Below are 12405 nucleotides of genomic sequence, written 5' to 3'. Positions count from 1 at the left end.
AATCAGATTTTGTTTTCAAAACCCAATAGCTAGGGGCTTCCCTGGTGGTCGAGTGATTAAGAATCCACCATGCAGTGCAGGGGAAACGGGTTCAATTCCTGGTCTGGGAAGATCCCACATGCCACAGAGCAACTAAACCCGTGCAACACAACTACTGAGCCTGTGCTCCCGAGCCCAAGGACTGCAACGAGAGAAGCTACTGCACTAAGAAGTCCTGCGCCACAATGGAGAAAGCCCCTGCCCACTGCAACTAGAGAAAAGCCCATATAGCAACAAAGACTCAGCGCAGCCAAAAGCAATAATAAATAAATAATTAAAAACCAAAACCCAATAGCTGAATACTGACAATGCAGTTTTGCTCTCTGGCAGGGCTGACTTCTGGCTTCCTAGGGTCAAGGTTACGGGGCCATCACCACACGCTATCTTATCAGCGTGGAACAGCAACACTAGTTATCTACAATCTGAGAGGACTCATAGGATGCGCGTGTTAACAGTGAAGACGCAAAAGCCCCAAACACAAAGATTCTAAGTCAGTAGATTTAGACTAAAAACGGAATCAACCTTTCTATTAAAGTAACATGAAAAGTAATTCTTAGGTAGGTAGTACACGGCTGAAGTGACTTAGCAGCAGCAGTATAAGAATCATACTTAGAAAAAATAGACAAATTTTGATACATAGACTTGTTCTAAAAGGACAGTTTTCAAAACTTTGTCATCCACTGAGATTATAGTTGTATGTATGTGCATGCTCAGTCAATTTAGTCACATCCAACTCTGTGACACTATGGACTGTAGCCTACCCGGATCCTCTGTCCATGGGATTCTCCAGGCAAGAATACTGGAATGGGTTGCCATGCCCTCCTCCAGGGGATCTTCCCGACTCAGGGATTGAACCCTTGTCTCCTGTGTTGCAGGTAGATTCTTTACTGCTGAGCCACTGGAGAAGCCCAGTTGTATGTACAGCTGACTCTTAAAACCTGGGGGTTAACAGTTCCAAACCTCCCTCGAGGTGGAAAATCCATGTATAATTTATAGTCAGCCCAGATACATGCACTTCTGCATCCGCAGATTCCACCAACCGCTGATCTGTATTACTGTAGTATTTACTACTGAAAAAATGCCCATATAAGTGAACCCTCACCATTCAAACTTCTGTTATTCAAGGGTCGAATGCATGTGGATGGTTTCTTTTAGCCATTTAATATTACACAAAGGGTTTGAGATGGCCCAGCTAATTCATATGGGAGAAATCCTCTGATCACATAGGAAACAACTGAAAGATGTCCAAAAGAATATAATCTACCAAAAACTGAAAAGAAAATAAAAAATTTCCAGTAACTGTAATCTAAAAACAAACAGCTTAAGCTAAAATACAATGGTAATAATGATAAGAACCACACTCAACAATTTATATCTGAGTGCTATACTCTGAAAACTACTCCATCATCACCACCAAAGCTAACAAAATCATTAAACATTTTGGCCAGATCACTGGGACAGGAAAAAGTTGTCATTACTAGGAGTCAGAGAGTCTACAGCCATGGTAGTCAGCCATACTAGATTCGGTGCTTGTTGGGTTTTTTTGGTGTTTTTTTTTTTGCTTCTTTTTTAAGTTTTATTGCCATTTTTAATTGAGATATAACTCAGATAACATAAAAGTGTCCATTTTCAAATGCACAAGTCAGTAGGTTTTAAAAATATTCAAAATGCTGCCAACTATCACCACTAATTCCACCACTAATCATCCCCAAAAGAAACTCTTACTCAGTACTCATTTCCCATTCCCTTCTTCCTACAGCCCTTGGTAACCACTAATCTACTTTTTGTCTCTATTCAGTGCCTGCTTGTCTAGGAAATATTTTAATGTTCCATTCAGAATCCTGAAATACCGTTTGAGATCGTATAACCCATATACTCATATACATTTCAGCTGTGTATCGTTTGTGCACTCTATCAACCTGCGCCCGCCTCTTGACCAGGTCTGAATTTCTCCCGTTACTCCTATGCCTTTGCAGCATTACTGTGAATGGCTGAAGGAATTCCATTAAATGGATACTGCATGAAGTAAGCATCTAACTCATCTGCTAGTTTGGGGATTTATATTTGAATATTGATTTTTTAAAAAAGTCTAGCAACTGGGTCTCTGTATTTCAAAAAACAATTTCAAAATGAAGCTACTCCTATTAGACTGTTGTGGGGTTTTTTGTTTTTTTTGTTTTTTACCATTTGCATGTTTGGAAGCCAGGCACAGAGGCTGAGAAAAGCTGAGAATTCCATCTTTATCACACTATGTGTCTGGAGCAAGCCTAAGCTCTTTTTTATCATAAGGAATTACATTTGCTCCTTAAAGAACTTCCCAGATATTCTATGTTAAAAGCCCCGTGGTAGCTGTGTTAAGCATTTTACAGCCACATGCAGATGAGCATCAAAAGCACATTAAGTTTATTTGGCATTGCTTGGAACCAAGCATTACCTTACTTGCTCACAGCCAGTCTCAAAGCCATAAAACCTTATTTTACAAAAATGTAACATTAACACCCCAGTTAGACTTGCTTCTGATTTCTAACATTGAGGTGGGGGAGAAAAAAAAGAACTTTTCTATGATTTTGGCTTAGGAACTAACTGCATAGGAATTTGCATTTGTATGAAGGAGACTGAAACTCAGCTTCAGAATCATCCAGGATTTCATTCTCTTATTTTATTTTATTAAGAAAGCAGAGACTCTCCCAATAAATCCTCCTTCCCTCTTCTGGCACACTTAAAACCCATTTCTGAGCTCCACTAACTACATCACGTTGACCTTTGGTATTGAGTACAAAGGGAGGAAAAGAGTTGGTGTGTGGGTGGAGAGAAAGAGAACAGAGGGGAACACAGGTCGAGGAGTGAGGGGACAACCCAAATGTGGGGCCACCACATGAGCAAGCCCTCTGCTCAACATTAGCAAAGCAACAAAAGACGGCATAGAGAAATAGAAGGCAGTCAGAGGCGTCCCGGCCTCACCAGAGACACAGCAATCCAAACCCGGCATCTGCGCTGCTTCCTAGACACCACCTCCCATGAGCTTCCTGGACTCTGGCTTGCATTTCAGGACTCCATTATTTAGTTTCTGTTTGAGCATTTGGACAGTAATAATTTTACTACAAAAGGTAAATGTCTTGTAAACTAATGGGAAACATATTGCTTGGCAAAGTTTATAATGTCAGGATTTATGGCTCTAATGCCGAGGGTCTCTCTGACCTCGAAGATAACATAGTCAAACAGTAATGTGCTCTAAATGACTCAGTGTGATTTTTTATTAGTTCTCGTAATCACCCCCTATTAATTTGTATGCACATAATAAGCACTCACCTTCACAGTCTGTCCAGCTTCGGGGCCATCCTGGAAACAGAAAAACAAAGAAGAAAAAAAAAAGAGGTGAGAACAGATAGGTGGTATCTCCTGCTTATTCAGAAATAGCGCCCATTAATAATTTAGATCCAATTTCATTGTGTGTTAATTTATAGTTTCCTCAAGGGGACCATGAGCTTCAAATGTGTAGAACCTGACAGTTCTCCATTTCTGTCTGAGAGTAAGTGAGAAGTTATGTATAAAAATGATACAAATTATCCAGTGAGCCAACCCCCTTCCTACTTTTCATGCTCTTTGCTTTTGGCTATGGTTTTAATTCCATTAATGGAAGACTGGAAATGTTTGGGGAGGTGAAGTATCATACCTTTTGGTTATCTTTAAGCCAGATGTAGTTTAATTAATGTCTGATGACTTTAAGTCTCAACTTAGGAAATCTGCTATAAACATAATCCATTGAGCAAGAATATGGGCTCTCACATGGCAACAGCAGGGAAAGTGGGCCCTTCCTAGTGTTCTGACCTTGAGAGAAAAGGTGGAAGTGTTATTCTAGCTGGACTCTTTCCCTATTCTGGGTTCTCCCCTGGGATTTCTGAAGCTATTTCGACAAAGCTATTTGTTGAAATAGTTGAAAATAGGCAAACAATTTCAGTCATTAGCCATGATATAAAGCAAAAGTAAATGTTCATCTGGTTTGGAATAGCAGAACAAGCACTGTTTTTAAAATCAGAAATTTCAAAGTTAAACTAGAACTCTGCAAATTTAGGAAAGCCTTTCGACTCCTAGGACCCAGACTACCTGGGTGAGAATTTGTGCCTGGCTGTAGTTCCAAGATGAAGCACACCTGTATCATCAGTGGTTTTCAGACGTGTTGGTTCTCAATCCATTAGTGGGTCCTAAAGTCAACCTGATGGGTTGTGATCTGCACTACAGACAAACTACAGACAAAAGAAATCATGCAAGAGGAAAACAACAAAAGAAAAACAAAACTACTGTGTTGGCCAAAAAGTTTGTTTGGACTTTTTCTTTTTTATGACATCTTACAGAAAATCCTTAACGGACTTTTTTGGCCAACCCAGTATCAGGCTGCATGCGTGCTCAGTTGCTCAGTTGTGTCCGACTCTTTGCGACCCCATAGACTGTAGCCCGCCAGCCTCATCTGTCCATAGAATTCTCCAGGCAAGAATACTGGAGTGGGGTAGCCGTTCCTTCTCCAGGGGATCTTCCTGACCCAGGAATCGAACCCAAATCTCCTGCATCTACTGTACTGGCAGGTGGATTCTTTACCACTGAGCCACCTGGGAAGCCAATATTACACTGCACAAAATGGGGAAACATTGTCACGGGAGCGAGTTCAATGTGAAAATGTGAAAAGGATGAAAACTAATTTCTGAGCTCTCTGTATACTCACCTGCATGGAAAACGTGAGCGAGGTGCCCTGGAAATGCTTCTCCACCACCGTGCCGACTCTCTGTGCTGCCTGAAACAAGTCAGCCACTTCTTCGGGACTCATGTCTCGGAAGCGCTCCACTGGCCGGAGGGGACACACGAGGACGTCTGCAGTGAGGTCTGTTAAGGTACATTCTGCTTGCTTTAGGGAACGTTTTCGCCAAGAAGTTTATACCCATAGCACTGAATCAGCCCCAGGGCCTGAACTCACAAAGGCTAAGGGATAAAAGAACAAATATTTACCAACCACTGAACTCCAAGGAGTTCAAACAGAGCTGACAAACATGGCTAATTATACTCTGAAGGAGAAGCTGTGGTGCCCTGAGAAAGTTCTTTTAAGAGAAAAAGACATCAGTGTTCTAAAAGGCTTAAGTGCTGGCTGAAGTAATTATGCCACGAGGCACGATCTATTCTGGACCTTTATCTCCTGAACTCTATTCTGAAGCTCAGTCTTCTCAAGGAGCCAAAGGCTCTGGGTTGGAAAAGCAACTGGAATATTTATTTGGTTTTTCTATGAAGAGCATCATGGTTAAGACTTTAACATCAAAATCTCTCTAGAAAAACAGCTAATGAAAAGATAATAGCAGTTTTCTTTTTTAAAGGAGAGTAGACATTCTGAAAAACTTCATTTATAACAAGCAGATGTGCCACGTGGTTAAGCAATTTAGGTTGTCTGTGCAACTGAAACCATCTTAATGTATTCTATTAGTTGGACTAGTCAACATATTTACATTATTGGTCTGAACAAACAGGAGTCTAGAGAAAAAGGATACATGTTTGATCATTTGTGGGTAGCAAATAAATATTCAATGTCACATCATCGATAACATTTCACTTCCTTTTGGTATTTGAACTCATCATATATGTATGGGCATACACGTAGAGACATGTACACATACATATGTATACACACATAAGCTACACTGAATTTCTTGTTTATTTTTCAGGTACCAGCAGGAGAAAAAAAGCTAATGTTCTTTTCTGTGTCTTTCGTTTTTCTTGTTTTAAAAAAAAGCATGCTTCTGCCTTGAGCCAAGGAGCTAAGGGGCATAATAAAACCACAACTTTGCAATTGCTAGTCTCACCAGAATATCAAGCACTTTAGCTCCCCATACTATTGGTAGGACTCAGGGCCCAGGGGGAAATGCACTGAGCTCAGCTGGGCGGGCTTGATTTCCATAAGACAAGGGGGAAAAAGAAGAAGGGAAAACTGATTACTTTTGCTCATAACCAGGAAATTCATGTCAATGGTAAACTAGGAAAAGGAGTATTTGTTTAATCTCAGTTCATTTTTCAAGAGAGGAGAAGGGAGGCCTTTACCCACAGGGCATCTGATACTTAAAAAGATAATTATCCTTCTTTGCAGGGCTGCTTTATTATCATGGGTCAATGAACCGTTTAGAAATGAAGAATTTCCTTTCATTTCCTTTTAGCAGATTGCCAGCCTCCACTCCCACTGAGTTGCTTTTTTTTTTGGTCGTTGTTAAAAGAGACCTTTCCCAGTCTTCCTCCTCTCTGCTTTAATTTACACCCTCCCTTAGGCTCTGACTTCACCAAACCACAGCAAGATGACAACTTTGCAAGCTTCCAACAACATTCATAATTACTGTGGTTGGCAGTGTCTACACACAGCAACTAGGTGGGGAAGGGAATAATATTTTATTTAAACAACTGCTGACTGTGAAAACGGGTGGAATGAATCTGGCAATCTTTGTGTCTAATGTAACTTTAGTAAAATGAATAACATCTAAAACATTTTTCATTTTCAATGTCATAAAAATCGCAATACCTGTTCATTTTGCTTGCCTGGTGCTAAAGGCTTAGCTTAACCTAATGTTTAATGACTCCAGCTGTTTATGAAACTGAACCAAAATGGCTGAATTGAGGTATTTTATCTTGTGTATACCTAACTGCAGGGTGATACATCACATTCATTTATCATTTTAACTGAATATTAGTAATACAACATGTCACAAAACAGTTAAACAGACTTAACACATTCTCATTTAGGTAAACATTTTTCACCAGCCCATTCAGGCAACATTGTCCTGACGTAGTATTCCCGGCAACCCAACCCTTTAATAAAAAGTCATCTTATCTGCAAATAACACACACACACACACACACATGCTGTTGCTGCTGCTAAGTCGCTTCAGTTGTGTCTGATTCTGTGTGACCCCATAGACGGCAGCACACACACACACATATCTTGATGCAAAAAAAAAAAGTGAAATGGAGATTACTGTCAAATATGCTTACTTCAGCTGGTGGTCATACGTATGATCACTTCTTTATTCTGCTGGGACTCTGAGGATGGCCGCACAGGCATCTAAACCTAGAAATGACCCACACAGGTGGGCTCCACGTCACTCTACAGGGAGGCAGTGGGGCCTGGCGTTACACATAGTGGGGGTCGGCAGCCCCTGGGTGCAGTGTGAGTAGTTGACCTGGCCAGCAGCAGAGCAACTCTGGGTCATTCCAGGCACTACTTGCGTATCAGAAAATCAGGATCAATTATCTTTTCTCAGTTCCCCTACAGCCAGAGCAGAGCCCGAGTCTCACCCTCAGCATAGGCTGCATCCTGAGTGAGGCTTACCCACCGTCCCAGTCTCTTTTTCCTCACCACTCTCCTGTATACTGTGTTGTAGCTGTTTAGTTGCTAAATCATGTCTTATTCTTTGAAACTCCATGGACTGTAGCCCGCCAGGCTCCTCTGTCCTTGGGATTCTCCAGGCAAGAATACTGGAGTCGGTTGCCATTTTCGCCTCCAGGGGATCTTCCCCACCTAGAGATCGAACAGCATCCTCTTGTCTTGGCAGGCAGATGGTTTTCCACTGAGTCACCTGGGAAGCCCATGTATATTAACCATCTGCGATATTTGCTTTCTTTCTGTTCTTCAAACACACTAAGCTTCTTCCTAGATTTGGGGGGTTTTGTTCCAGTTATTTGTTCTGACTGGATCAATTCCCCCTGATCTTCCCATGGCTGCTTCTAATTCAGATCCTAATCTGAATGCCAGTCTCTCAAAAGAGCATTTAACTGCTAGGGTGTTTATCCGCTACCTATAATCACTCTCCCTTTCCCCTGTTTTAATCTTTCCATAGCCCTCGCCACCAGCTGGCACTTTTGTTGCTTCATTACTAAGTATCCAGATGAGAATGGAAGCTCCACACAAGCAAAGCATGTGTCTTGTTTACTGCTAATTTACCACCACCTACAACACCAGAGATACTTAATACGTCTTGCTGGAACGAGTGAATAAACAGCAAACCAGATCTTTGCATCAGACACTCCTGAGTACTAAGATCCTGATCAAACGGTGATGACGTCCAGTTACTTTACAATCATCTACACGAGACTGGGATAGACTGCAATATATGTTTTCTATTCAAAGAAGTTTATCCCTCAGATCTAGCATGGTTAGAATTAATGTTGGATGAGAGCTAGAGAAATGTCAACTCATTTTTAATGTAAACTAAATTTTCATGTGAGCCCAAAGGGAAATAAAATTATAACGGTAAAATCCTTTAAAAAAAAACAAAAAAACTCTTTTATACCTGGAAAATAGTAGTTCCTACCTAGAATACTCGGGGTCTCAGACAAACTTTATCTATTAAAGCCCATACAGCAATAAAGGCCCAGCATGTTCAAAAATTTTAAAAAAATGAATAAATAAATAAAATTAACTCACAACTCTCATATTAAAAAGAAGAAAATAGCATACTACCCTAAGACAGTGGGTACCATGTGCTACATGTGGTTCCTAGAGAAACAACTCAGGGAAAGCAAATTAATCTTGAAGAAGAGCAGACAGCTCTCGAAATTCTGCTGCCACTGTTTATATGCCAATTGGTTTAAGGTAATATCACAGATGCAACATAATTTAATTTGAAGACTCTTAGGCCTTGTTAGTGGGCAAATCCCATATTACTCATAGGCTGCAAGAGCTCCCTTTCTCCTGGGTCCTCTTGGTGCGTAATTAACACCTCTGAAGAGACTATTCTGCCAACATGCATGATAACCCTCCAAGAAGGTAACCTACTCTGTTGAATTTAATATATTTATCCAGTACTCATCATGTCTGAAAGGCTGTGAAAGAGATTATCAAACAGGATCTAGCCTCACCCTATAATCTAAAGTATAGACATTAATTTAGTAATAACTGTTTTTTTTTTTTTAAAGAAGAGAAGATCAACAATCATGATTTAGTTCCTGTGGTAGACCAAGGGATTTCTCATAGCTGAAGAAAGTCAACAAAGGCATTTAAGTTCAGATGAAGTTTACAGTGGACTTCACAAATAGGAGTGAACCAACCAGAGGGTTGGCTGGCAACCCATTCATCCATCCATCCTACGTCTATAGCCTGCTTTCAGTCTGGGGTTTGTGTGAAGATCTAGGATGCCAAGATGAATGCAACACAGTAACTGACTTTGAAGAGTTCACTCTCTATTCCCCCAAACTGTCATGTAGCATTAACAGTCTGTTATGACACAGAGAAAGTGCAGTGTTAGTTGCTCAGTCATATCAGACTCTTTGTGACGCCATCGACTGCAGCCCGCCAGGCTCCTCTGTGGGATTCTCCAGCAAAATTACTGGACTGGGTAGCCATTCCCTCCTCCAGGGGATATTCCTGACTCAGGGATCGAACCTGGGTCTCCTGCACTGCGGGCAGATTCTTTACCATCAGAGCCACCAGGGAAGACCATGATGCAATGAAGTGAAAGTTGCTCAGTTGTGTCTGATTCTTTGAGACTCAATGGACTATACAGTCCATGGAATTTTCTAGGCCAGGATACTGGAGTGGGTAGCCTTTTCCTTCTCCAGGGGATCTTCCCAACCCAGGGGTCGAACCCAGGTCTCCCACATTGTAGGTGGATTCTTTACCAGCTGAGTCACAAAGGAAGCCCCATGATGCAGAGATGAGTGCTATTGATAGAAATCAGTACTGACTGTTGTGGGAGCACAGAGGAGGCAGATCTAAGTGACTAGGGGTCTTAGATCAACTTTTCAGTATGGTCCTGCATTTCCACCTTCTAAAATCAGAAAGTATTTCTCCAAATTTGAACCAGAATATTTTGTCCTTGAAAATGGCCTAGCAATGGGTGCATCAAAGTTGCCGGGCATTCTTCCTTTGGCCAAAATCACTGTTTGGCTTATATGTGTACTCGCTCTCTCGTTGACTTCTTCTTTCCAACAAATCAGTGAAGTACTATTATAATTCCTATTTTTCAGATGAGGAAATTACAACTTATAGAAAATAAGAAATATGTGCAAGAGAGCACATTCCAGATGAGACTAAAAGTAGGATTCAACTCAAACCCATCTGAGTCCAAAGTCCATGTTATTAAGTATAGCTTTGTGATGTTATACTTTTTATAGGTTTCATGACTCAGTCTCTGTGAGTCCTCTTATTAAAAGCATGCCCTCCATTGCCAGAGTCCTGTTCATGGAAGAGATTCATGCTTTTCATGAAATACAAATACACTGTGCAAAACTGCCAAGGGCCAGAGAAAAACTCAGCTTCAAATGAAGAAAGGAGACATATAACCCTACAGTGGAAGGGGGCTCAGTGCTGGGCAGAGGAAGCCCTGAGAATGCCCTTGTTCTACCAGGGAACTGTGAACAATGGGATCAAGAATAAGAGACCTATCTCGTATCAGCAGGAGCAAGCCAGAGGGATACACAGCCTGTGTTTTCGCCCTTTTTCATCTTTGAGCTTCAGTTTCTTCAAGGTATCTTGGGCTCCCTTGGGCTGACAGATCGGAGGAAGATTAGATATTACAGTCAATGTCAATGAGTCAGGCTGTCAGATGAACTGAAAATCCCATTGCTTGTTAGACAGTCTAATTATTGGGAGCCATTGACTTTCTCATAGCATCATCTGTATCACCAAGGACTATCAAAAACTGGATAATGCCTTTTCTTGCCCTCTTCCTCTTCACTCTCACCACCAGTCCAGAAGTAACTGTCTCTGTCCTTTTGGATGAACATGTAGGGAGTTTTTGTCACATTAAAGTGAGGTGGCAACATTCCAGGCCCTGTGCTGAACTCTTACTGACACACAGCCAATTCAGAATACTCAAAATTCAGGAAAGAAATCAAGTGAAATGCCTAAAGATATTTATTCACCAATAAAACACGAGAATCCCTCCCATGCTACATGTCCTTTTGCAAAGTGACTTTGCTGCTCCTCTCACCAAGAGTTGGAGTCTATTTCCCTTCCTGTTGAGTTTGGGCCGGCCTTTGGCTTGCTTTGATCAGTGGAAGGTGATGAGAGCGTCGCTATGTGACTTCCCAAAGTCAGGCCTTTACAGTCCTTGCAACTTCTAGGGTTTTTGTTGTTGTTATTCTTTTGGAAACCTGAGACCAATGTGCTATAAAAAATCCCTGCTAGGCTTCTGCAGAAAAATCACTAAGTCATGTCCCACTCTTTGTGACCCCATGGACTGAAGCCCACCAGGTTCCTCTGTCCATGGGATTTTCCAGGCAAGAATACTGGAGTGGGGTGCCATTTCCTCCTCCAGGGGATCTTCCTGACATAGGGATTGAATCCGCATCTCCTGCGTTGGCAGTTGGGTTCTTTATCACCGAGCTGCCAAGGAAGCCCCACCTCTGAGCAGTCACCACCCACTGGAGTGTGCTTGTCAGAGGAGGCCCATATATTCTCTCTGGGGCTTCCCATACCACTTCATGAACCAAAAAGAAAAAAAACTGCAAAGGTCTGCTGGAGCTGAAAACAAAATGAGATGCTGTAAAACTGAGAACCATCCTAACTACAGCAAATGATCATTATTGTTGCTGCATTTCTGTTTAAAAAAATTTTTGATAAGTTTGGAATTTGCTCATCAAGGATAATAATTGATGATTTAAAAATAATCTTATGAGCATTTCCATGACGAATATGAACTATTTAAATATAGAGTCATGACAGAGAAATGGAAATGTACTGATTCTGATGATTAATTAAAGAAGACAAGCAGAATATTATTCTCAAAGTTGCTCAGGCTTGCTCCCATTTATTTTTCCATATCTGATCTATTCTAGGGATTCAGAATAGAAAAGTCACTAAAATAAATCAAACCATCAAAATATTACTGATTCTGATGAAGCTGATTAGCATGTGTATGTATGAATATGGAGTAAGTCAGCATCAAATAATATGATGAAGAATTAAGAAAAAAAGAATCAGTCATTCTTCTGAACTAATTAAAAAAATCTGTATTCATCTCTACGAAGATCAGTATGTAGTTTAATGACAAACAAGGAACATTCCAGCTTGTACTGCAGACTTCTGCAGACCCTGTAAAATGAATTATTTGCTCTAACAAATAATCCTAGTCCTTGCAAATATTTAAAATAATTCTTAATTCACTTCAAAAAACACCAGGATGACCATGAAGTATTTTTAAGAAAGATTCAATTAATTTGAGTTAAGTAGCACAGTTGAGAAGTACAGTTGCAGAGTTTTGAATCAAAGTAGGTGGCATCTCAAAAGTCATCTCCTACTCACGATGTAGGCACTTCTGTGACATTTTTTAAATAAGAAAGGTAGAAATATTACCCCCAAAATTAACTAATATAATTCTAAAGAAGCATACTGACAGTTTGGGC

General features: G+C 40.8%; 1 protein-coding gene across 2 annotated transcripts in view; it reads right to left on the bottom strand.

Annotated features, from left to right (window-relative positions):
- FHIT (fragile histidine triad diadenosine triphosphatase) overlaps positions 1 to 4902 on the bottom strand; it is a 309627-nt gene extending 304725 nt beyond the window's left edge. For both annotated transcript variants that reach the window (XM_055556940.1, XM_055556939.1), the window contains exons 1-2: positions 4757 to 4902; positions 3349 to 3378 (exon numbers count right to left, since the gene is read on the bottom strand). In XM_055556940.1, the coding sequence (XP_055412915.1) occupies positions 3349 to 3378; positions 4757 to 4858 (132 nt within the window). In that variant the 5' untranslated portion in view covers positions 4859 to 4902. The remainder of the gene's footprint in view (positions 1 to 3348; positions 3379 to 4756) is intronic.
- Between the last annotated feature and the right edge of the window lie 7503 nt (positions 4903 to 12405).

The sequence above is a fragment of the Bubalus kerabau genome, chromosome 20, assembly GCF_029407905.1.
Source record: "Bubalus kerabau isolate K-KA32 ecotype Philippines breed swamp buffalo chromosome 20, PCC_UOA_SB_1v2, whole genome shotgun sequence".
NCBI lineage: Eukaryota > Metazoa > Chordata > Mammalia > Artiodactyla > Bovidae > Bubalus > Bubalus kerabau.
This window is presented reverse-complemented; position numbering and strand designations above follow the sequence as displayed.